This window comes from Acinonyx jubatus, chromosome D3 (genome assembly GCF_027475565.1).
Source record: "Acinonyx jubatus isolate Ajub_Pintada_27869175 chromosome D3, VMU_Ajub_asm_v1.0, whole genome shotgun sequence".
Classification (NCBI taxonomy): domain Eukaryota; kingdom Metazoa; phylum Chordata; class Mammalia; order Carnivora; family Felidae; genus Acinonyx; species Acinonyx jubatus.
In genome coordinates, this window is record NC_069392.1 from 2,485,707 (window position 1) to 2,512,225 (window position 26,519).

The window sequence follows — 26,519 nt, forward strand, 5'->3', positions numbered from 1 at the left end:
TCCATGGGGTTCAGGACTTTTGCTCCTAGAAATAGCAAGCAGTTTAGGGCACCTGGGTGGCTTAGTCGGTTGAGCGTCCGACTTTGGCTCAGGTCATGATCTCGCGGTTCATGGGTTCGAGCCCCGCGTCAGGCTCTGTGCTGACAGCTCAGAACCTGGAGCCTGCTTCGGATTCTGCGTCTCCCTCTCTCTGCCTCTCTCTGTCCCTCCACTCACTCTCTATCTCTCTTTCTATCTCAAAAATAAATAAACATTGAAAAAAAAGAGAAATATCTGATAGTTTCTACCCGGCTGCCTGCTCTGCTTAGGGTTCCAGATTTAGCAAATAAAGATATGGAATTCTGTTACATTTGAATTTCAAATAAACAACACATTGATTTACTTCCTTTTATAAGCATGGCTCTGAAATGTCTCTGTTTATTGGAAATTGATCCTGGCTTCCTGTATTTTGGCTGGTGGGGTTAGAACCCCTGTGATCTCTCAGGACCTCCCATGGTTCCTGGCGTGCAGACTGAACCTCATGGTCAGTGCAGGTAATGACCCTTCTACTTGTTACCGTATGCCCTCCGTGACTGCTTTCTGGCCTGCCCAGAGGAAAGTATGAAAGTCTGTGCTCAAATTGCCATCTTCCCCATCTTTCTTAAAAGTTATTATTTAGGGAAAAATTATCTTTTCAAAAATGCTAGAATTAATATAAAGTCTCTCTGATGCCACTCTGAACTGCTTTAAGATGGGAACATGTCGCTTTCCTTCAAATTACTGTTTAAAGCCATGGCTTCAAAACCAAATGGAGTTTTTTTCTTAATGGGTTATTAATTGAGCTTGACTGGGCATGGCTTCTTGGTTATCTGACACCTTGCTCATGTTGATGGAGAATTGGTATTCTTAGGTTATAGTAGCCACCCCTGTGGGGATTCAAGGGTAATGAGTTTTACTTCTTAGTCCATTTTGTGCACTGTGGAACGGAATTGGCATGAGTTTTGCAGTTTGGTTAAAAAGAAAGAAAAAGAAAGGAAGGAAGGAAGAAAAAGAAAGAAAGAGAAATAAAGAAAGGAAGAAAGAAAGAAAGAAAGGGAGAAAAAGAAAAAAGGAAGGACAAAGAAATAACACTAGCTTTAGGTCAACTCGGAGCGCTTTTAAGCAATAAACATGTGGGTCAGATACCAGGCAAAAAGACAAGTAAGCCACCTGCGGAAGAAAGCTTAGAAATTACTTCCCTCTCAACAATGTTTGCTGTGACCTCCCCTTGTTGGTTTCCCAAATAAAGTCGGAGGACCCGTAGTCATTGCCCTTGGAATATGTAATTAGTTGCACAATTAGGTTTGGTGTCCTCAAGGAGTGGGGGTCAGGGGTTCAACAGGAAAGTGCGCACAGTTTTGGTGTCTACCGTGGATGTTTAACTTTCTGTAACTTGGTGGTTTGGTTTTGGCGGTTTCTGGAAGGAATGAGAAGCTGGTGTGGGCGGCTCAAGGCAGTTGTTCTGTCGAGTGCCCAGGTGTCTTTTTAAGAATCAGGAGACGGGCGCCTGGGTGGCTCAGTCGGTTAAGCCTCCCACTTCGGCTCGGGTCATGATCTTGCGGTCCGTGAGTTTGAACCCCGCGTCGGGCTCTGTGCTGACAGCTCAGAGCCTGGAGTCTGCTTCCGATTCTGTGTCTCCCCCTCTCTCTGCCCCTCCCCTGCTCATGCTCTGTCTCTCTCTGTCTCAAAAATAAAAATAGAAACATTAAAAAAAAAAGAATCAGGAGACACTGTGTCATTGATGTAGGTCCTTCAGAGATCTCATTGCCTGGAGAAGCTTGTCTTCCTTGGCCCCACATCACTAATGTTTCATGGAGCCCGTAATGGGATCGAGGATTCCACTTATAAAGAGATGACGGACAGAAGACGGCAGCTAAAATCCCGCTGTAAACGTATAATCCGCTCTTTGTAATGTTAACGGCATAATTCACTTGTCGGCCCAACCACTCACACATTCATCAAATATTTATTGGGTACCCGAAATTTTCTGGGCGCCCTTCCGCCCTGTGTAGGAGCGTGCGGGACGTGGATGGGGCTCGTGGCCCAGAATCATGCAGTCCGGGGAAGCACTCCAGAGAAGTGACTTTGAGCATGGCGGGAGCGCAGCAGAGGGTGGGGACAGGGTGCCAGTGAGGGGACAAAGCGTTCCGTCCAGAACATTAGCGGCAGATCCACCCCGTGTTCTCTGGTTTCACTAAAACTCACGTGGGAAGATACAGAAGGATAGGAAACATGACTCCCGAGTGATGTCCAGAAAGTTTAAAAAATTCAATCCTGTTAAGGAATGAAAGAGTCTGGTTCTACCTCTGATATTCTGATTTTGGGGAACAGAAAGTCCTCCTTATTAGGTTGAACCGTATGACGTTGCTGTTCCGGTCAGTCACAGCTGCTCACTTTTCGGCCGCCTCCACCGGGTCAGCACCACACAAACCCTGTTGCTTGATTGGGACTCCGCCTGGCCTGGGGTTGACAAAGCCGTGGGACTGAGAGAGTTCTTCACTCGCGACTGTCGCTACGCTCGGGACGAACGTCCGTCGCGACCCGGCTTCGCGTCCAGAAGTGGAGTGAGTGTAGCTTAGCTCCCGGCAGTGCTGTGGTTGGACGGTTCTTCGGTGCCCTGATCGGGGCCCTCACTCTGCAGACCGGCCCCCGAGGGGCCGAGAGGTTCAGCGCCTGTCACCTCCCAAACACGTACGGCAGAGTCAGGCACAGGACCCCTTCCTCTGAGTCCTTTGCTTTGTCTTCTGCTCGCAGACAGTTGCTGCGAGGGGTCCAGACTCGGGGAGGCGGCGTGTGCCGGAACAGGTGTTCACGCGGGCCTTTGAAGCAGGTTGGCACAATGAGTGTCAGGGTTCGAGAAGCTTTTATCGCGGAATAACCAGAGATAATTACATGGCTCCTAATGAGAAGGGCTTTGTGTGACTTGTGGGACTTTGCCTGGAAAGTCAGTGTTCCCAAGGCCAATAATTTCCATTTCTAAAAGCCGTTATATTGGTTCTTGCGTTGTGCAGTTTCTGCGTCTGTGTTTTTCTTACAGAAAATAAGGCGTACTGTAAAAACAGCTTGGGTTTTTGCCCCCGCTCCCTGACAGAGGGCTGTGTTCAGCGAGGGAAGAAAAGAATACCTTTTGTGCACTAGTATCAAGATGGCTTTCGGGCGGGGGGGTGCGGCTGTGATGCGAGGGGCCGGTTGCCTCGGGACACGCGGGTCTGCCGTGCCGTGGTCAGGTCCTCTCCTGTAACTGCTCCCAGCAGATCCTTCTGGGCTTTTCATTTCTCAGCATAACCCCGAGGGGTGCGCGTGACGTCCGCGTGATTGTCGCGGCCCGTTTTAGTTTCCCTTTGCCCCGAGTCCCTTGTCATTTCCCAGTGGCCGTCGTGTCCTTACGTGTGTCATGGGTGGGAGGTGGACGCAGCCTCAGTCCCCGCGCTGAGGAAGTGAGTTCTCCACCTAGCGTCCGTCTGTCCGACGGAGCTAACGAGAACAGCCTCCTCTTTCTGGTGCTTGCACACTCTTAAGACTTTCCCGATGCCAGATGCCCTCTCCTTTGAGCAAAAAGAGTAAGTTTTAGGCACAACCCCATTTTAAAAACAGCGTACTCAATGGGGCGCCTGGGCGGCTCAGCGAGTTAAGCGTCTGGCTCTTGGTTTCAGCTCAGGTCATGATCTCACAGGTTTGTGAGTTCGAGCTCCTCATCGGGCTTCAAGCTGACAGTGCGGAGCCCACTTGGGATTCTGTGTCTCCCTCTCTTTCTGTTCCTCCCCTGCTCGCTCTCTCTCTCTCTCTCTCTCTCAAAACAAGTAAGTAAATAAAGTTTAAAAATACTAAAAAAATAAGAGCGACATACTTCGTACCGAGTGAGTGGATGATTTAGAAGGTTTGGGTAAAGAGTTGGGTGGTTGGGACAAAGGGGGTGATCTGTACCAAAGGGACGCGGAGATGCCGCCCCGGGTTTCTAACGCCTCTGCCCCGATTCCCTCCCGCAGTGACCGAGTGCCGCGGGGTCCTGGAGAGTGTCCAGAGGTTCTCCCTGCTGCCCACCTACTTGCCCGTGACCTACCACATCAAGAACACCGACGTGTCCTTCTTCCTGAAGGAGGCCAACCAGGACATCATGAGAAACTCCAGCCTGCAGTCCCGCGTGGAATCCTTCCTGATTTACAAATCCAAGCGGCTGCCCGTCCTGAACGCCAGCTACGGGCCCTTCTCCACCGAGCAGGTGGTGCCCCAGGACTTAATGCTGCCCTCCAGCCCCTTCGGCTTCACCAGCCAGTTTTCCCTCAACTGGAAGCTGAGGGCGCACATCGTGCGGGACAAGGTGTACCTGAGCCGCCCCAAGGTGCAGGTGCTTTTCCATCTGCTGGGCCGGGACTGGGCGGCACGGAGCCCGGGCGAGAGACTGCCCTGCCTGCGGGTGTTCGCCTTCCGGGAGACCCGGGAGGTGCGGGCCGGCTGCCGGCTGCAGGGGGCCCTGGGGCTGTGCGTGGCCGAGCTGGAGCTGCTGGCCGGCTGGTTCGGGCCCCCCACCGTGCTGGCCGGGAGGAAGAAGGCGCCGGGGCCGCCCGAGGGGAGCCCCGTGGAGCTCTACTATGCCGTGCAGCCGGGGGACGGGCGCGGGGACTGTGCCGGCGGCGGGGACGCCAGGAAGGGCAACTCCATCCGGCCGGGGAGGGACGGGCCGGAGGAGGCCGTGCCCCGCCTGCAGAGGATCGGGAGCGTCTTCCTCTACCAGACGGGCAGCAGGCCCGCCCTGAGGGAGCTGCGTCTGGACAGCAACGTGGCCATCCGGTACTCGGCCCGCACGGCGAGGCAGGGCGAAGTGCTCACCTTCCCTGTGGCCGTGTCCCGAAACTGCAGCGCCGATCGCTTCACGCTGAGGTGAGTTCCCCGGCGGCACCTGTCCGTGCGCACCTGTCCATGTGCCTCTGAGGCCACACGGTGCCTCCAGAGACCCACTCGTTGACCCCGAGCGCTGAGTTACTGCCTCCCAAGTTTTATGAACCCCCCTTTCCGGGAAAATAGAATGGGCTGTCCTTTCCCGGGAGGCAATTTGGTGGTGAAGACATTTTCATTACAGGATGGTCCGGGCCCTCCCAGAGCAGCCCGCGGGACGCTGATGTGCGCCTTTGCCTGAGGGTGGGGTCTCCTCGGAAGTTGTAGGAATGCTAGCGAGGTCCCTTGGGGCCCTTGGAGCATCGGGGAGCCCGGTGCTCGCAGTTGAAACGAGTCGGCGAATGGGATCGCGACGGTTGTTGGAAGGAGAGACGATAGGGTTTTGCCAACTCAAGTCTGTTCCGAGCCCGTGAGCTCTCAGTATGATACGGTACCAGCCTCACTCTGTTTCTCTCTGGAAATAGAACGCAGTGTTCGAAATATAAAAGAGCATTAACGTGTGAAGAATGTACAGTAGAATTTGTTGAGAGTGTTACTTACTTAAGAGCGTACCAAAGACGAGAGGACGTTTAAACGGAGGACTGGGTACTTTGGGGGGAAAGAACGGGTTGGTTTTCTCTTTGGGATGTAATATGTCACAGAAGCTACTGGCCTTGGCCTGATTGGATTTTCATTAGATCGGTTTTTGTTTGTTTTAAACACAAGACAGACTTCAGTATACAGCTATCTGGGCGTGACTGATCGGGTCACTCAAAGTGCCCTGACGTTGTTAGCGAACGCAGTGACGTGGTCTCACGTGCTACGTAACGACATTTGTCATGATCCCTGAAAAGGGGCTGTTGGCGTACGTGAGACCCAGCGTCTGTGTGGCTTTTAGAGCTCACACGGTGATGTTCCTCTTCTCTCATCCTTCTCCACGTGGGCTTAATACCTGCTTTTTCTTTGTTTTCTTTTTCCCCTTTCTCTTTGGCTTTGTGACGGGGTGGGTGAGTTTCAGAAAGGATCCATTCTTTTGCTTATACGGTGCGGTGCACATTTAAGCTTTGTTGATTTAAGACCTCTTAATCGTGACCAAAGGAACAGAAACTAATGCACAACATTAATCTCACGGTTGAACGCAGCTGATTCCGGCAGGTCAAACCTTCGGCGTGGGCTGGCGGCACGGCTGGGGATTGACCACAAGGATTTAGGTCACGTAAACACATCTGCGGGGCTGAGGCCTCATTAGCTCTCCCTCCGTCCTCTGGAATCAGACCTGGATGCAGCTGGTCACAGGTCTGCTGGCTCTGTTCTCTGCCTCTCCACATACGGTCTTCTATAATGTTCTTTGTGGAGGTGGCTGTTGATGTCGAGAGCTGTTCTGATGAGAGAAGGCAAAGGTTTGGAATAAGGGGAGCTTTGTTCTTGGGTGGTTTTGGACCCTCTGCCGTCCGGTAGGTTTGCCAAGTGCTGATTGTTGATTTCCCGAACCCAGGGTGAAACCCCAAATCTCTTGAAGCCTTGACTCTCCAGGAGATGATGTCCACATCCAGCTTTTTGGGGGACACAGTTGCATATGGAGTATTACGCTTCACAGAAAGCTTTGTAGCTGGTGACCGCCTACCGCCCACTGTGCGTGGTCATCAGAGTCCCGAGGGCCGCTTGGTCATTGGCGAGCGGTAACGAAGCCAGCGGAAATTGGCATTGCTGGGCCACATAATCCGAGGAGTCCACATCTTTGCAAAATCCGAAACAGACACATTTGAAACACCCCGGCGTGGCCACTTAGAAGGTAAAGATTTGAGCACTTGGGGTGTGGAGCAGAGGTGTGTTTGTTCAGAGTCCCTGGTTAGAAATTGGTAGAAAAGTTTAGTTTTTCGGTTACGATCATTGTGAACTAAATGTTCATATATGTGTGTTGAACCTGGTGAGGGGCACACCTTGTGCCCCTTGGAAAGCACTGATGATGTGTTTGCTGCATCCTTCACATGCTGTCATTACTGGTGAGTCATTGAGGTTTGCGGTAACGGCTGGAGGTGATCCTGAATCAGGTCGTGCTGTTAGCGTTCAGTCTGATTGCTCGTCATTACAAAGTAGTAAGACCATGTGTCTTTTTTAATGAAGTCAGTTTGACACTAATTTAGTGTAGCCTCCAAATATTCAGAGTGAGGGCGGGTCTGCTCCGTCTGGCTGGCCACCTGCTATAAATGACCCTGCAGGATCCAGCCGCGTGTCCTCGGGGGCTTTTGTCTGCAGTTGTGACTTCTGTTTCTAGATGCTCCGTGAGGACATGCTCACGTGGTCAGGGGTGGGCTTATGGTATACAGGTCAGGTGTCAGCAGGACATCCATGGCCACTGAAGGATGGCCAGAGTGGGAAGGGGACCAAATTCAGTGCCACCAGCAGGAGGGGGCCCTCCAGTCCATGCAGCTGCTGCCCCTTGAGCTCTTTGCCGAGAGTGGTTCACTGCCTTCTGCCACCTCCCCTGCTTGTTCTGAGCCTGTGACCTGAGTGTGGCACCAGGGCTAACACACAGGGCAGGAATCCAGTTGTGTCCTGCAAGTCATCAGGAATGGCGGTTTAAAACCTTAGTTGTATGTGTGTGCACGTGTGTGTGTGCACGTGTGTGTGCGTGTGTGCAGGTGGGTGTGTACAGATGTGTTCATATGTGTAGGTGTGTGCAGATGTGTGTGAGCAGGTGCATGCATACATGTACGTGTGTGTGCAGGAGTGTGCATGTCTGTATGTGTGTGTAGGCAGGTGTGTGAATATGTGTGCATATATGTACGTGTGTGAAGGTGTATATGCAGGCAGGTGTGTGTATATGTGTGTGCAGGTGCGTGTGCATGTGGGCAGGTGTATGCGGATATGTGTGCACACGTGTACTTGTGTGTAGGTGTGTTTGCACAGGTGTGTATGTATATGTCTGCATGCGTGTGTGCATATGCGTGCATATGTATACATGTGTGTGTCAATGCCCGGGTGTGTGCATTAACTGTCGAGAAGAAGAAAACTGGGTGGGGCTCTCGTCATCTTAGGAACTGTCTTCTCCCTCGTAGCTCCTGCTCTCCCGGGCAGAGCTCCACAAAAAAGGAAAAACAAATAAATGCTTTCATTCTTTGGACATCTAAGGATCCCTTTTAATTTCAGGAAATGTTTTCCTTCAAGGAGACAACTGAAGTGTCCCATGGCAGTTGGGTTCTTTCTTTGTGTTCTTGCCTTCTGTTCTGTCCCGTCTCTTCCCCCACAGAGGGCCAATTTCAGAAGCATCCGAGGTCTCTAATCACCTGATTATGTGTCTGGAGGAAGAAGAGAATGTGGGCTCTCTGTCACATGCCCCCTACCTATTCCGTTCCTTTCCCCCCAGGATGTCAGTTGGAAAGGGGTCCGGGTCATCAGATCTGAACGTGGGGCTAGAGGCAAGTATTTGCATAATGTGAGCTTGGTTCCCGACCACTCTGGGAAGTGCAGGTGGAAAGGTCCAGAACAGTGGCACAATACTCAGATGAATGGGGGCTTTTGTCAAAGTCAGAGATACTCTTAAGTTGGTTGAACCAATGAGTGAATGAACACATCACATTATGCATGAACGCAGGCAGTTTCCTGAGGTCTTTGCCGTGTCCCTCTCTAAACGCTCAAGAGTGTGTGACATACGTCGTGTCTGGCACGGTGGTCAGACGCGAGGTCGTCTCTGAATCAGACATTATTACCAAGGAGGTGTTCTTGCAAAGATGAGGGTTGTGAAGGCGGCCGTGAGAGAACAACGTAGAATATTTGATGAGGGGAGAAAGGGGGCCCGGGATGGGTAAGGCTTGAAAGGGCTTCGTGGTGGCTTGGAAAGCCCTCTGTGCCAGATCCTGAGGTTGTTGGAGGATAATGTGGTGGCTTGAGACTGGCCCTGAGCTCAATTCACTTGAAGGATGCAGCCTTTGAACCTGCCCTGACCTAGAATAGGGCCCTCGTCTTACTCTGTTCCAGGTAAAATATGCCCTTGCTGTAGCCAGTGATAGTCTTAGCTGCAGACCATAAATCTCCATCTGGCTCATTTAAGAAAAATACACAAATAAAGGGCTTGCCGGATGTATATCGTGGGTCTCAAGAATTAATAAGAGAAGGGGCACCCGGCGTCGCGTCTGAGAAGAGGTGGACGGAACAGCCTACCCCCAGCACGTCTTCCCACCGGCCAGCGTGAACCCCTTCATCTGTCCTTGTCGTGCTCACAACAGGTGCACAGACTCTCGGGAGGCTCCTGCTGGCTCTCATGTCTACTTGCTGCCTGTGCCCGGAGTGACATAGGGGCCCGGTGTGGCTCCCATAATGAGACATAGGTTCCGGCCATTCCCTGCCTGTCACTGAGAGCGCCTCCCGCGGGAGAAGGTGTTTCCCTCATGGGGAACCTGGGGTGCCCTCGGAAAGGGGGTGCGTGCTGGGCCTCCCCAAACCCCAGCGAGGTCCCTGACACCCGTGGCTGGGACGCTAGTGGGCATTAACGGCCTCATGTGGGGTGGACAGCGGGTGAGAGGGGGACAGAGAAAGGAGGGCGTTCCGTCTGTTTTAAAGAAGCTTTTGGCTTTAGAATAGATGTCGACATACAGGAAGGTTGTGAAGTCCGTGTAGGACAGTCTCCCGGCTGGTTTCCCGGTTGTGAACATCGTACGTTAGTATGCTACATTTGTCACAATTAATGAGCCACACTTCATTCGTATTCCCTTAATCGTTGCCCTCTTTCTGTTCCAGGAGCCTGTCCATGATGTCATGTACGTGTGGTCATTGGGTCTACTGAGATTCCCTGACTGACCGTTTCTTACCCATTGTTTTTTAAATTTTTTTTAACGTTTATTTATTATTAAGAGACACACAGAGACAGAGCACAAGCAGGGGAGGGGCACAGAGAGGGAGACGCAGAATCCGAAGCAGGCTCCAGGCTCCGAGCTGTCAGCACAGAGCCCAACGCGGGGCTCGAACTCACAGACTGTGAGATCGTGACCTGAGCCCAAGTCGGATGCTCAACCGACTGAGCCACCCAGGTGCCTCAGTCACACATAGTTTTTGATGACCCTGGCAGTTTTGAGACTTTACTGTAGGGAGATGTGAAGAATGTGCCTCCAGGGGCGGGGGCGGGGAGAGGGGTGGTTGTCTGCTGGTTTTCTCAAGATGAGACCTTGTGAGGGGCATGGGGTTGAAACCATGGAGGTGGAGAACCACGGTCACCGCACTGCATCAGGGATGCGTCCTACCCGGCTGACCCACCCTGGCCGACGGTACCCTTGCCAGCGGCTGGGGGCGTGTCTCCCTCGCCCCGCCACCGGAGGCTGCGGCTGTCCCCTTCCTCGCCCCCGTCTCCCTGCTCCCGACGCTGCCTGCTTTGGAGGGACGCTCACAATTAGAGTGAGGTACGCAATTACTGCACCTCCTTGAAGCCATCATACCTGCCTGAGTCCCTCGGAGTTCTGCAGGGGTGATGGGTTTGTTTCCGTAAGGGCGTCTGGGTATTGATTCTACAGTTTGGGTGATAAGCCAATAGAGCGGGCTAGGTTTCTCAGCCGAGCTGACATTCGGATCGGGTAGTATTTTGTTGGGGGTAGGGGTTCAGCCTGTGTCCTGCGGCCTCTCTGGCCTGCACCTGCGAGATGCCGTAGGACAGAAACCCCAGTAGTGACACCCCCACAGTGTGCCCGGATACTGCCACGCATCCCCTGCGGGAGAAGGCACCCCAGCGAGTGAAAGACCATTGAGCGAGATTCTGGTCCTTGGGGACAAAAGGAAACATCTACAGAGAGAGCTCGCCTCTTACCCCCAGGGAGTTTCAGAGTTTAGAGTGAAGGCGACATTCCGTGCGCTCATGTTGTCCTTGGGAATCTTTTTTTTTTTTTTTTAATTTTTTTTTTCAACGTTTATTTATTTTTGGGACAGAGAGAGACAGAGCATGAACGGCGGAGGGGCAGAGAGAGAGGGAGACACAGAATCGGAAACAGGCTCCAGGCTCTGAGCCATCAGCCCAGAGCCTGACGCGGGGCTCGAACTCACGGACCGCGAGATCGTGACCTGGCTGAAGTCGGACGCTTAACCGACTGCGCCACCCAGGCGCCCCCATCCTTGGGAATCTTTTAAGCCGCATGCAACGTACCTTCTTTCTTCCACTAGAACGTCTGCTCCGTGAGGCAGAAACCTTTTCGCTGCTTGCACTTGGAAGCACGTGAGGTCAAGGTCAGCGAAAGTCAGCCACAGGCATGGACCTCCTCTTCCCGTTGACCAGGGAAACAGCCACAAGGGGGAAAGCCGCGAAGCCCAGGAAAGCATTCCACACGCTCCCGTCTTGCTCCGGGCACCAGGACACCTGGCTACCTGGCTGGGGGCTGGGGGGGCACAGGAAAGAGGGTCTCCACACTCCCCTTCAGTGTCTGCCTCTTGACACCTCGTCCAGGGATGTGGGAGAGGAGACAGAATGAGCGGACCTGAGTAGACGTGGCGATTCCTGTCTTCCTCGTGGTTCTGGAAGGTTCTCTTGGGGACGGGTGGACTGACATGTGGATGTGGTTTTGGCAGAATGTCCGGGTACGGCCTTGGAAACTGCTGTCCGTCCTTCCACCAGAGGGCCGGTCCGGCCGGAATTCCTACAAAAGGGATTTCTTAGGATGGTCAGCCTTTTGGGTTTAAATGCTGTAATCCTTGCTGTATTTTCGGGATGGACACACAGACCTTGTCTTGAGCAGGGTGCTGTGTAGTCTTGTCTGACTCTGCAGACTCCCGGCCACTCATGTTTGGCCTCTGTCACTTTGGGCTGACCTCCAAGTCCCTAGGGGTGCCTCGGCCTGCGTCGTGGGGCCTGCGTCGTGGGGCCACCCATGGTCCCCTTGTCAACCAGACTGAGAGCAGTGGGAGGGAAAGGGTCCTGGTGCCGGCACCCTCTGGAACGCCCTGATGGCCCAGGGCTGGGCGGGGGGTGGATTTCAGTCCGCAGATCTGGGTGAGCAGGCTCAGGCTGGCTCATTCTGCATGTCCCCCCAACCTCCGGGCACAGGGCTGCGTTTGTGGAGGGGCACCCCATGCCTGGGCGAGGAGAAGTCAGACATGGGTTTTGGTCCTAAATGTCATCTGCGCATGAAGGTCTCCATGGAGACGTCCCTGTCTCAGGTGGTCTTTGGTCAGCAGCTTTGGAGGGAGCGTCTTCAGTCCTCCTCCTGCACATTCAGATTCCGTCTGTGTGGGTATCGCTTCCAGGCTCCTCTGAGGAAGCCAGCGGGGACTTGCGGGGCCCGGGAGCCATGTGAGACCCCGGAACACGGCAACAGTAGGAACCATGGTGATAAGAGTAGCCGGGGCACCTGGATGGCTCAGTCGAGCGTCCAACTTCGGCTCAGGTCATGCTCTCACGGTTCGTGAGTTCGAGCCCCACGTCAGGCTCTGTGCTGACAGCTCGGAGCCTGGATCCTGCTTCGGATTCTGTGTCTCCCTCTCTCTCTGCCCTTCCTCCACTCACACTCTGTTTCTCTCTCTCTCTCTTTCAAAAATGAAGCAAACATTAGAAAAACTTAAAGAAATGTTTAAAAATAATACTAGCCAACACTTGTTATCTGTGTCAGACCCTGCTTAGAGTGATTCACATGGTTTTTACACACTTAATCCTCGAAAGAGCCTTATGAATTGGCCACAGTTATTACCTGCCTTTCCAGAAGGGGAAACGGAAGCACGGAGGGTCTCACAACTTGCCAGAGTCCCTGGAGCTTAACACATCGACTTAACGTCCTGCGAACACACCCCTGCTGTCACACACCCCAGAGCACCTGCTAGAAAATTCGTCTTCGCAAGTGCAGGGTGGGGGGGCAGGCTCAGCCTCTACGTCACTTAAGAGAACGAGATCCCAGAAGTGTTCTCGCTGTTTCCCAACCGTTTATCCAGTGGGAAGCCTGGCGCTGGGGACTCCACAGCGAGCAGATCACCCGGACGGGGCCCTTCCCCGAGGGATCGAGCTGCGGGGAGCAGGGGCCCACGCAGGCCAGTGCTTTCCAGAGGAGGCCGGCGAAGGTGTGTCCAGCATCAGCCACTCCGGTGGGACCCCCGGTCACGGCGAGTTCAGCGGCTCTGAGGGACGGTAGCGGATTGCGGTGGCCCTGTCCCAGCGTGTCACACGTGGTAGCTATGATGCGATACAGAACTTTCAAATCCAAGGGCCGAGTTCACCTGCTGGAGACCACATGGGGTCTGGGAGGAGGGCACAGGGTGTGTTGTTCAGGGCCCCAGGCACCTGGCATTGTCCCTGACTTTGTGCCCTGGGAAGGCCATCGAAGCTCCCAGAGCCTCAGTTTCTGGTGTCGTGGGGTGTAAGCCAAAGACCACAGGGAACCTTGAGCGCATCGTGTGGCATCGGATTGGGCATTTAGTAAGTAGCCCACCCACCGGGAAGTATGTCAGGGACCGGCTGAAGTGCAGACGTGACCCGGAGTCCCAAACAACATTGTCAGTTTACTCTGCAAAGGGCGGAGTTAACACGAGGTTCACGTTACGTCTGCCTTAACTGGAAAGGATAATAAAAGCCACGCATGCTTAAAGCTGCATACAAGGCATTTCCCCGGATGACTGAGGGAAGCCACTAACTCAGCATATTCTGGAATGAGAAGGTAGAGTGAAGCCAGACGTCAGCCTCCCTCCTCCCAAATCTGAAGGTATAAAAAGTCAGTGGATGAAAAAGTACATCAGCAGAAGTAATACCAGCATCAACAGACACAGAAAGGACTGGTGGTGGGGTGAGCCAAAGAGTGAGACAGAAGTTTCCAGAAATCGCCCCCGTGCATCCACCCACAGTGCGTGTGTCCCCCTCCCACGAGCCTCTGCGAGGGGAGACCACAGGGTCATGGGCTCAGCATGGCTGTGCATCTCCGACGTTCTTCCCATGGGGAGGCAGGCTCCGGTCCCCCTGACCTTGCCCCGACCTCAGTGCACCGCTTTCCCAGTAGAACAGGGCAGTCGCGAGGATCTGGGGGTCCGAGGCTAGCCCGCAGCAAGCTTTGACCTTCCCCCAGGGTCTCCAGGACCACTTGTTCTTGAAGCCTGAGCTGCCACATAAGAAGGCCAGCTCGTCTGCACGGACAGGGAGGGACCAGGAGGGCCCGGGCTTCTCACCATCCCGTCGAGGCCCCAGACGCACGAGGGAAAGAAACTCTCTGGGATGCTGTAGACCAGGCAGCGATCTCAGCCAGTGACCTCAGCAAGTTCCAGGGGAAACGCTTCGACCTCCCAGCAGAGCCCTGCTCCCACTTCTGGTACGTGAGGTTGGTGTGTGTAAGAAGACCGTGTTGTACTTTGTCGAGCAGCGGTCGTGACACACGCACCAAGGACGGAGGACGGAGCAGAGCAGGTGCCTGAGGTCACTTGCTTTTCAGCTCCTTCCCACCTTCTCTTGCTCCGCTGGGTCTGCCTTAGAACCTGCGTTCCCCACACGCCCTACACGGACCGCGTCGGGCTTCTGAGTGCACGTGGCCGAGGGGACCCGTTGGCAGGAATCTTGCGTGTGGGAAGACGAAGTCTACGTAATCGTCTTCTGGCTCGCTTCGTGGTCCCGGCTCAGGCGTGGACGCCCCTCCATGGGGCAGCCGTGCCCTGGCTCCAATTCCTACAGGGAGACCTTACCATTGGCCCCTCGAGGCCCCAGCTCTGTGCTGTGTCCTCCCGACCCAGGATAGCTAGCAGCGTCCCGTAGGTGTGGACATCCAGGTCGCGCCACCATTGTCTGGCCGGTCTTCCGGCAAGTTCTGCACCTCTTACCACTGCTGTGTATGAAAGTGCTCTGGTCGGTTGTCTGCTATGGGATCTCATCCCTGACGTGGGGGTAGCACTTTGAGGAGACATCTTTTTAAAAATTTTTTTTCAACATTTATTTATTTTTGAGAGACTGAGAGAGACAGAACGTGAGTGGGGAGGAGCAGAGAGAGAAGGAGACAAAATCCGAAGCAGGCTTCGGGCTCTGAGCCGTCAGCACAGAGCCCAACATGGGGCTTGAACCCACAAACCGTGAGATCATGACCTGCGCTGAAGTCGGACGCCTAACCACCTGAGCCACCCAGGTGCCCCATTGAGAAGATACCTTTTATGGAAACAGAATATCTCATCTGATGGACTCCACCTTGTTCCAGATGCAGAGGACAGTCATCGGGGGTTCTCATCTGTGTCGGTCTCAGCTGGGAGCACAGGCCCGAAGGTCTCAGGCAGGGAAGAAATGAATTTAGCCACACAGAAAATGTAATAAATAAGATACAAACTTCGAAAGACCTACAGGCAGCAGAGAGAGAACACGGCAGGGCAAGATAATATATTTGTCTCCAGTCTGTGAACTTCCTTGTGTGTAGGTGAAAAATCAGTGCTTGTATTTTTTCCCTTTCTTGCGTTGGGCAAGGGTCCAAGAGGCAGAGGTGAACTGGAGTACGCACCTGAAGCCCAGGGTTATCCAAACACACGGAAGATGTGTACACGGGGTTGAGTGAACTCAGGCACGGAGTATTTGGAAACAGCTGCATACAGGGAGGACAGGGCTCCCTCCGTCAAGCCCTGACTGCGCTCTCTTCCTCTCTCCCTGACCCCAGGCTGTTGAAAGCTCGGGTGTTGATAACACATTTTGAAAGATGAAGCATGCCAAGTGAAATTCATCCACAGCGCGTCAGCGCTGATGGAAGGCCTGGGTCTGGGTCAGAGTTGTCCAGGTTGGACACAGACCCGCTTAAAACAAAGATGGCAGGACATTCTGTAAATACGTTGCGGGCAGGCAGGAAGGAGGAAGGAAGGAAGGGACGGGGAAGGAAGGGAAGAAGGCCAAACATAAGAGAGAGGACGAATTTATTTTGGAAGAAAACGTAAACCAAGAGAAAAAAACAGAGAGACTTCTCTGTGAGTGCTTAAATGGCTCGGGAGTTTTTTAAAAAAAGAATATGAACTTAATATATCAAGAATTCAGATATGCAAAGAAAACAAAGATAGAGGCAGTAAGGTAGATGAGAGAGCTAATATGTGAATTGAGGCCCCAAACAGCATATAACGGAAATTACCGCTAAGGAATACTGCAGAAAAAAAAAAAAAGTTAAAAAAATCAATACCAAAGTATCACCTAATTATGAAATTTCAATCATAATGAAATAGTTAGCTAATCGTTCAGGCAGAATAGATATTCGTAAGAACTTAAAGACGTGGGCGTGCTGTGTTCAGAGACAGAAAGACGGAATGTCGTGAAAGTGTCCGTTCTCCCCAGATGACTACGTGGAGGCACTGCAATTCTAATAAAAATACCAGCTGGGATATCCTTCAAGGAGCTTGACAGGTTGAATTTTAATCTGTACGAAGACCAGAAGGCCAAGGATGGGTAAAACACTAGAGAGAGGGCAAATGCAGATAGGTCGCTGAAAGTCCATAACCATGCACGTATGAGACTTCATGTGACAGAACTACCATTATGGATCTGTGAGAAGGGATCTATTTTTCAAAAATGGCATTGGGGCATTATCTCTATTTCACGCCATTTATACACATCAATTGCGGATCAATTAAGTATCCAGAGGGGAAAATAAAGGAAATCAATGTAGACGAAAACAGTAAAGAAGTCTTTATACGCTCTGCGGGGAAAAGATTTCTTCAACAAGATACCGGAACAGTGACCACCAAGGGGACAGCGATACTCTTGACTACGTGTGAAACATAGGTACTTTTTTTAAAATCAAAAAGCAAACCATAAACTTGGGGAAGGTGTTTGTAACACATCAGACCGACCGAGAATTAGGATGCATAATATATAAAGAATGCCTAGAATTCAACAATTAAAAGCAAATAAACAAATAGAAACACGGGTTAGGGACTCTCTCGGAAGAGAAAACACAAAGCAGCGATAAATTTAAGAAAAAATACAACATCTCACCAGAAATTAGGGAAAAACAAATTAAAACCAAAATGCATTTCAATTTTATAACCACCCGGTTGCCAAGAGTCAGGCAGCCTCCTCCTCTCCAGAGTTGTTGGAAAAGCCTCATCTCTTGCTGTCGGAGGAAAACACCAGAGGGTCGGTGGAGGGGTTGTGGGTGTGGGGATGGGCTGAATGGGCAAGGGACTTGAAGGAGGACACTTGTTGGGATGAGTCACTGGATTCTATGCCTGAAATCATGTTTGCAGTCTATGGTAACTAACTTGGATGTCAGTTGAAGAACAAGAAAGTGGTTTGGAGTTACCCCATAATAGGAGAGTTAAGCATAGTCTGTGACACCAAATTTCCACTTCTGAGGTATAGAACCTAGAGAAATTCTCGCACTCGTCTGCGAGAAGGCCCCTAGCAATATCCACAGCCATGCGGTCATTAATGGCAGACCCCAAGTGACCATTGCCAGGATAATGGATAAACAGATTGGGACACATTCCTGCAGTGGGATCCCATGCATTCATGAAGACTGTTCCATTACAGCGAGATACATCAGTGTGAGCAACCCCTGATCTCTACCATGGAACGGAATTGAAAGTTGCAGAAAAGTATGTTTCTGTGAAGATGCGATGTAGGCATCGAGTTAACGACAAACGGCTCATGGATGATGGATATATGCATTCATTTAGGCGCAAATGTAAAAGAACAGGGGAATGAATACCAGATTCAGAATAGTAGGTGTCAGTGGAGAAGATGAGGATTTTATGGGGAGGAACATACAGGAGGTTCCAAAGACATTCTTCATTGTGCTGCTTATTGTACACGGCTTGCTTACTGTCTTCTAAAATGTCCATGCATGATACACTTTTTAAACTCTCTCTATATGTGTGTGTGTGTGTGTGTGTGTGTATTTCCACCAGTGCTTTATATATACTTAAGTGTGTGCATGCACGCGTGTGTGATACATGCCAAATTTAAAAATATTTTGTCAGGAAAAAGCAAGTCCCTGTCACTTATGAGGGGAGGAAATTCAGGCTGGCATGAGACTTCTCCACAGAAACATTGAGCACCATTCAGTGTCAGAAGATAAGAGAGCAAGGACTGCAATTGCTAAGTGTTCATTAAAGGCATTGGTTATTTTACGGTCACATAATGTTATTTCACGGAATACTCTATAGCTATTATGATATGAAAGTTTTGCAAAACATTAGGTGCAAAAAAGTGAAGTGCAAAAGATGGGATAGGATGGATGGATAGATGATAGATAGGTGGGTGGATGGTTGATGGATGGATAGACGAAGGATGGGTGGATGGATGAATGGATAGATGATGGATGGATGGATGGTAGGTGGGTAGATGGATGGATAGATGATAGATAGGTGGGCGGATGGATGGATGGATGATAGGTGGATGGGTGGATGGGTGGGTGGTAGGTGGGTGGATGGATAGACAAATAGATATTGGTAAGTCTTCTTTAACTCTTGCATCTCAAGTAGAATCCCACCCTTCTCCATATCATCTTGCTTTAATTTGTGTGTGTTTTTTAAGATTTTATTTTTAAGTGATCTGTACACCCAATGTGGGGCTTGAACTTACAACCCCCCAAGAGTTGCATATGCTCTACTGACTGAGCCAACCAGGAGCCCCTTTAATTTGTGGGTTTCTTTTTAATTTTTGAGAGAGAGCGAGAGCAGTGAGTGGGATAGGAGGCATAGGGAGAGGGAGAGAGAAAGAATCTTAAAAAGGCTTGACACCCAGTGCGGAGCCGGATGCGGGGCTATGTTTCACAATTGTGAGATCATGACCTGAGCTGAAATCAAGTCTGATGCTCAGCTGACTGAGCCACCCAGGCGCCCCTCGTTTGTGTTTTAATAGAAGTTACCATTGCCTGAAATCCAGCTGTTTCCGTAAGTGTGCTTTGCCCGTGTTAGTGTTCTCCCTCTGCAGACTCCACGTGAGCAGGCATTTGTCTTTGTGGTGCATCCACAAAAACCACAGTGCATAGATCTCAATAGATCTCTGCTGACTCAATGCTTTGATCAATTTAAAGCCAAAGATCATGACAAATTCAAAGGCCCAGAGAGATTCTTTGCATGTTAATGGAGCCTAGATTTGCTGACGCTGAATTGGGACCACCTTTACCCATGGCCGTACATCTCAAGACTCTGTGGTTCGATTTTTCCCAACTCTGATCTTAAGGCTGGGGGTTTCCTAATCTTAGCATGACTGACATTTGGACTGGATAATTCTTTGGAGCATGTGTTTGTGTGTGTGGTGTTCTCTGACAGTGTTGTGATGGATGGATGGATGGATGGATGGACAGACGGATGAACGGATGGACAGATGGGGTATTTTAGGGTACGGACAGCATCCCTGGCCACCACCTACTAGTAGATGGCAGTGTGCTTTCCTCTTCTGTTGTGACGTCCAGAAATGTCTCCAGACATCGCCAAATGTCCATTATCCTAAGGAAACCTTTCCTTCTTCTCAGGGAATGAAATATTAGTTGAAGTCCAGATTTGTCTTCTGGCTTACACAGTAATTTTCAATGAGGTTTGTATCCATTTTCTTTGACTTGCCATGATTTAGGTTTCTCCACCTTGCTCTCACTGTGTTTCCTAGGCATTATTGGTGGAAGATCTCATTTAGGTCTGAGAACAAGCAATGTTTTCCACTTCCTACATTCTGTTGAGAGGAAACGGAAGAAGCAGAGGGAGGTGTTGAGGGTCCCAAAGCCCCATGCTAAAAGCAAGCAGAGTATAGCAGAGCACTCTTGGTTCTGGAATAATACACAGAAGCACCACATTCTACAGGGCAAAGTCCGCATTCTGGGTGTTGTTTAGGATGAAAACATAAAATAAATGTGGCTCAGGTGCCCCTCTGCATCAGCACTCCTGTATCCCTTGGGTACATTCCTAGCAGTGCTATTGCTGGGTCATAGGGTAGATCTATTTTTAATTTTTTGAGGAACCTCCACACTGTTTTCCAGAGTGGCTGCACCAGTTTGTATTCCCACCACCAGTGCAAGAGGGTTCCCGTATATGTTTTTACTCTTATGTGGATCCTGAGAAACTTAACAGAAGACCATGGGGGAGGGGAAGGGGGGAAAAAGTTAGAGGGAGGGAGCCAAATCATAAGAGACTTTAAAAACTGAGAACAATCTGAGGGTTTGAGGGGGGGGTGGGAGGGTGGGGAAAGTGGGTGATGGACATTGAGGAGGTCACCTGTTGGGATGAGCACTGGGTGTTGTATGGAAACCAATTTGACAATAAATTTCATTACAAAAATAAAAAAAAATTAAAAAATTAAATAATTTAAATTAAATACATTAAAAAAAAATAAAATAAATGTGGCTCAATCTTGAAGTGCCTTTTAAACCAAGAATTATATGGATGAGAGACTCTTTCTGTGGTGTGGTTTGTTGTGAAAAGATGCCTGAATGCGGTTACTTTGATACAACTAGATGCACGTTATGGGAAGAAAGTGACATTTCTGACATTCTCTGTATGAGTAGAATCTAAGTGCATGGAAAACCATCTTAAAAAAATTTAAGGTGGATTTTTCCGTTCTCTTTGCCAGAAGGGACATCTGTGCAGGAGTGCTCGGGTTCCCAGTGTGCTGCTCAGAAAATGTGCCCTTTCTAGAGCCTGTTTCAATTCCCTGCTGCCTCCAAAATTAGCACCTGATGCCCTTTCCCATTGATTTGAGGAAGATTTACTTTAATTCTGCTTTTCACACTCTGGACCCGTTACAGCAGAGAAAACTCAGGGGTGGCTGCAGTCTGTGAGTCTGTGCACAGGAGTCCTGTCAGTGCTGGGCTGGTGGGGCGCCCATACCCGTGCCTAGAGTTAGCCTTTTATCCCTACAGACCTGTCATCTTGGAGAAGGGGCAGAATTCATTTTCTCTAGTAGATTGCCCTCATTGTCCTCTATCCATTTTGTAGATGGAGCTGGCCTATTTCTGTTGTATTGAACCTCTGAGTCAGAAAGTTAAGGAATTCTCAGATTGGCAAAGCGCATAGGTTTGATATTGGTTGTTTTTTGTTTTCTCCCAGAGAAGTAGGACATTGCAGCTGGGTTCATTAGACACAGCCAGCAGTCAGATCCTAAAAGTGCAAACTTGGAAGCTATCAGCGTGGTATTTGGATTGTCTGCTCCCTGCCTCTTGTGAGGGTGTGAGTGTAATTCCAATACCAGTATGGTTCCATTTACGTGACATTCTGGAAGAGGCAAAACCCAGGGATGGAGAACGGATCAGTGGTTGCTAGGGATGTGAGGGGAGATGTTTGGCCACGTCAGGAAAGCACAAGGCGGGTATTTGGGTGATGGAACTGTTCTTTATCTCTTTTTTAAAATAAAATGTTAAAAAGTGTTCAGGGGTGCCTCGGTGGCTCAGTCATTTAAGTGTCTGACCTCAGCTCAGGTCACAATCTCGCGGTTTGTGAGTTCGAGCCCTGCATCGGGCTCTGTGCTGATGGCTCAGAGCCTGGAGCCTGTTTCAGATTCTGTGTCTCCCTCTCTCTCTGCCCCTCCCCTGCTGGTGCTCTGTCTGTCTGTCTCTCTCTCTCAAATTTTTTAAGTGTTTATTTATTTATTTTGAGAGGGGAAGGAGGGGCAGAAAGATGGAGAGAGAAAGAATCCTAAGTAGGCTCTGCACTGTCAGCATAGAGCCTGACTTGAGGCTTGATCCCACGAACCGTGAGATCATGACCTGAGCCACGCTCAAGAGTTGGGTGGATGGTTAACCGACTGAGCCATTCAGGTACCCCAGGAACTGATCTTTATTTTGATTGTGGTGGTGGTTACCTGAATCTAGACAGGTCTGAAACCTCATCCAGCTCTCTCCCTAAATACTTAGGTACACTTACACGCGTACGTATACGTGTCCGCGTAGATTGCATGATTCCATGAGCCTATAAAATTGTCCAGACTCAACAGACATTTGACGTGGATGAATTATATGAAACAACATAGATTTTTGACCTCATATTTTATTGTCTAACACTGACCATGTTACTAGTGTCAGTGGGAAAAGCACAGGTCTTCTTCACCTGGGTCGTGTCGGTCTGTATCTTTGTAAGCATAGATGTTCTGCTTACCTCGGGTCACCTAAGCTACAGTCTCGCTCTTTGTGTTGGTTGGAGTAGGTAGCCCCGGAAGCTGTAACGGACCAGCGCCTACTCTCAGTTGCTCGGCACAATAAGTGTGTGCTCCCTGCTCACACCAAGTCCACTGTTCACGCCGAGCAGCTTCCACGGGGGATGTGGGGACCGGGGCTCCCCTGAGGCCTTGCCATCCTATGGGACTTAAAGCCCTTCACTTCCAGCTAGTAGATAGGGAGCCAGCAGTGAGAGTGTGGAGGATGGTGGAGGAGGGCTTCCAGTCCTGGAAACGGACGTCGCGTTGCACGGATGCCCTTGGCCAGACGCCATAGGTCACTTGCCCAAGTGTAGCAGACGGTGGAGACGCGAGGCCTGGCCGTGTGCTCAGAAGGAGCTGGTTTGGTATGTACATAGTGGTCATTCCACATCCCCCCTGGTTTTATTCTTGGGCCTCAACGGTAGCAAATGAGCCTGCCTGAGCCTTTACCCTGAAGCACGATCTACCTCTTTTGGTTGCTTTTTTTCATTATCATGTGTGGTGATACGGTGGGAATTCTGTAACTAGAACACCCCAGGGTCTCTCGGGCGGTGGCACATCTTGAACCTTAGCGTGGCTCTGGTCTCGGCCCTCACCCCCCACGGTCTGATTCCCACGTCTTTCCCCTCCAGCTTGTGACCTAACGGAATAGTGACCCTCCATTCCCCGCAGCTGACTGCTTCCTTGCTGTCCCCGTCTCGTGCCCTCAAGGTCAGATGAACTACAGTCTCTCCTACGTTTTCAGATTAGGCATTGTTCACTTAAATAGCCGGTCTGGGTGCCTTTGTCCTTCTGTTATTCAGGGACCGCCACGTAGACCGGTCCTTCCGCTCACCATTTTGGTCTTCGGGGTCTCCCGTCCCCGGGCCCTCACCCGCCGCACCTGTGGCCACTGCTCTGTCCCCTCCACGTTGTTCAGCTGCTCAAGCCCCCCTTCTTTTTTCCATATGGCTTCCCTTCCCACTTTGCCTGGCCCTCTTTTCTCATTTTCTTACGCTCCCTTTGGTAGTTACCCAGTGTTCAACACTCTTTCATTGATCTCAACAGCCGGTATTATGATTTCTGAAGGGCTGATAACCCTTCCGTGGGCCAGGGTCCCCACCCTATTTACTTCTTTCTATCTGAGTGCGTGCACCTTCAGTTACTGGGATGCATTTTCCCCCTGGAGACCCGTTTTTAATTTAATGTTGGAAGCCTGTTGGAAGCGATTGTCATACCAGCGACTGGAGCTCACATGCTCCGTTGAGGGTCCACCGTGGATCTCTCCGGGCCCCTCTCTTCCCCCGAGAGCGGTACAAGCCTCCGAACATGCCGCGGGCTGCATGTGTGGCTTCTTTCCTCTGGCCGCAAAGGTTTGCTCTTCGAACCTCTTGGCGAGGAGCAACGTGCAGCGGGAGTTTTATATATCACGTTAGTGTTTACTTTTTCTGTCTGTCTCCTCGCTTCCTGCCAGACGAAGCTTTCGGTGTCTCCTCACCCCTGAGAAAGGAGCATCAGAATCGGTTCCAAAGTTTTTAGGAAAAGCTTCCAAATTCAGATGCGTTTTTTTGGCTTTTGCAAGTGGGGAAGAGATCTGGTGCAGACCCGTGGCAAATGTAAAACATGTGTGTCTCCCAGGGTCCCTGGGCACTTGGCTCCGGGGGGCTCACCCCCGAAGTTCGGTTCTGGTGGAGCCATGGCCGCAGACGCATGCCTATAATGGAAATGGGTTTTAGGGGCCCCTGGGTGGCTCAGTAGGTTAAGCGTCTGACTTGGGCTCAGGTCATGATCTCGTGGTTTGTGAGTTCGAGCCCCGCATCAGGCTCTGTGCTGACAGCTCAGAGCCTGGAGCCTGCTTCGGATTCTGTGTCTCCCTCTCTCTGCCCCTCCCCCACTCACACTCTGTATCTCTCTTAAAAAATAAACATTAAAAAAATAAAAAAAAGTAGTCTAATATATAATACATATATCTAATGATACATACGTACATAATACATAGAAAACAGTAGCGTAAGTAGTCTCTCCCCATGGAGACTCCCATATCCGAGCTAGAAAGTTAAAAAACCTGCCTGAAACTATTTACAGTGACTTGGCGGATAAGGAAGTGCCCAGTTGGTCCTTGTATGAGAGGGAGCGGTATTTTAGGCAGAATATTCAAATGCAACACTTTCCCTTTGTGACTGAAAGAGGCTGACACCCTCTGCTTCATACCTTGGACTTGCCACAAGCACTACGCTCTGGTGCGTCTGGTTCTTGCTCATCTTGGACACGAGCTGGTTTCCAGGCTTCTCCCAGGTCTGTCAGCAGCCCTGGTTACAGAGCCCTTAGGCTGGCACGTTCCATGGGTGACGGGAGCAGGTCCCGATGCTGGTAGGTCTAAACCTCCTTCTGATTCTTAGTTTTCTACCTGGGTTGACTTGGGCCAGTTTTTCCTGGTGCATCACGGCTGTTGTGGGAAGACCAGCAAATCACCCCACCCGAGATGGCCCGCCCGTCGGCCAAGCTGGAGGCAGTCAGTCTGAAATACGGTGGCGTTGGGGACCTTCACCAAGCCTGCTTTCCTACTCAGCGGCGGCCAGAGTCTATGCAGGTAGCAAGTGCTGGCCGTACCCCTGTGTGTGAAGGTGACAGGGTGTGGTTAAGAATGCAGGCTCCTTGGGTCCCCCGAAGGTCTGATTCTTCAACCACAAAGTAGAGACAGGTTCAGCATGCACCCCTTGTGATGGGAAATGCATACAAGTCACTGAGAAATGGTGCTTTGCATACAGGAGGTGCTCAGTAAGTGTCAGTGGTTACTGCCCTTTCTACCACCATAGCTGCGTTCAGTGATTTTGTGTCTGTGGTTTTATTCCAAGGACTGACCAAAATTGAGCATTCCTGCCATCTCCGAGCAAGCCTTCTTTCTGAGGTTTTTGGGGTTTTGTTTTTAATTCTTCTGATTAAAATTGCAGAACACCAAGAGATAAGGCAGTTCAGAGGGTTTTGGTCTCGCTCTGTTAGTACCTTCTCTTATTATCCGACCAGGCTGGTTCAAGCTAGACCCGGCTCCTGTCCATGCAGCCGTAGAGGTGGAATTCTGTAGTTGTCCAGAAGGTCAGGGTCTGCCGGCCAGAGCCCTGGGATGGAGGGGTGGAGAAGCTGGGCGCACCCCCTCTTCCAGTGTTGATTTTCTCAGGATTGCTGCCGTGAGTCTCTGAGGGCCTCTAATCACACAGCCTCCATGGAAAGCCTGAAGGCAAATTTCTCCCTGGTCTTATTATTTTTTTTTCTTTAATAGAATCCCAAAAATCAAGCCATGATTCCTAATCACAAAAAGCTGCATGCAGGAGATGTGCAAATGTGACATGTCTCCTCTCTTCTTCTGAATGCACAGGCTGCCCCTTTGCAAAGGGCCCCCCCAGATGGTGATGTTTCCTAATTTGAGGATAATTGTCAAAATCTCTTAGTCTCACGTCACTTTTTTCCCTGGAGAAGGAGAGAGATAGAAAGCACTCTGTGATGACATAGAGAAGGGTTTCCCCCCGGGGTATCTGCTCGTGCAAAGCAGAATATTTGGGGGAGGTTGGATATAGTCACTGCCATGGATTAAAGGTCTCTCTTCCCCTATTGCTCCTCGTGTGGATAGTCACAGACGGCCTGTATGGTGCTGTGTTATCAACTGTGCGGAATGTAGTCCTGATCGCAGCTGCTAGTTGCCGGGCCAGCATCCCCTTCCTCCTTATTCTGGGCTAATAGAATTCCGATTTTATGCATGGGGCAAAGCGTCTGGTTACGTTCGTTACTTCTAGACTCTTTTGTGGTTCTCGGTGGCTGTTTCATCCGGTCTGCTCTAGTGAAGTCTGAGTGGGGGTCTTGGGAATGACTTGGTGGGACCCTGTTCTTGTCTTGATCAAAAAAAAAAAAAAAAAGGCAGACACAGCCAGGACGTGCCTCCCCCCGCCTTCCCCCTTCGTGCAACAATGCCACACAACTGGGAGTCACAACCCAAATGTGGGCAAGTAGGTTGTGTTTTCAGGGGCAAGGTCCTCGAGGGCTCCTAAGTGCACAGCGGTAGCCCTGCCTGGCTTCTCGACATCTGAATTTCTTCTCTGTGCGAAAACCAAATCATTGCTGTGTTAAACCCCTGTGGTTAAATCTGTTACCTGCAGCCCAAGGCGCTCCTGTTACTGACTCTCGTTTCTGCCTTTCCTACAAGGTGGGCTGATTTGAGCCTTGTGCCCCCTAAAGCCAAGTTTGTGTATTCTGTTCATATGGGTGATGAGCTTTCTTTTTTTATGTTTGTTTATTTAGAGAGAGTGAGTGAGTGAGCATGAGTGGGGGAGGGACAGAGGGAGAGAGAGAATCCCAAGTAGACTCCATGCTGTCAGCACGGAGCTGGATGTGGGGCTTGAACGTAGAACTGTGAGATCATGACCTGAGCCAAAATCAAGAGTCAGATGCTTAACTGACTGAGCCCCCCAGGTGCCCCTGGTGATTAGCCTTCCTGAGTCATAAGACTGCACACTTGAACCTGGCCACTCCTTAGACACAATCGGGGAGTGGGGGTAGACCTGGTAAGAGAGGGCTCCAGGCTTGGACGAGCCCGCAGAGCCCACTGCCTGAGGTGGAAATGCCTCTGCCC

General features: G+C 50.8%; 1 protein-coding gene across 1 annotated transcript in view; it reads left to right on the forward strand.

Moving 5' to 3' along the window:
* TMEM132D (transmembrane protein 132D) overlaps nucleotides 1-26,519 on the forward strand; it is a 554,370-nt gene that overhangs the window by 146,260 nt on the left and 381,591 nt on the right. The window contains exon 2 of the mRNA XM_027044209.2: nucleotides 4,005-4,896. Within this exon, the coding sequence (XP_026900010.1) occupies nucleotides 4,005-4,896 (892 nt within the window). The remainder of the gene's footprint in view (nucleotides 1-4,004; nucleotides 4,897-26,519) is intronic.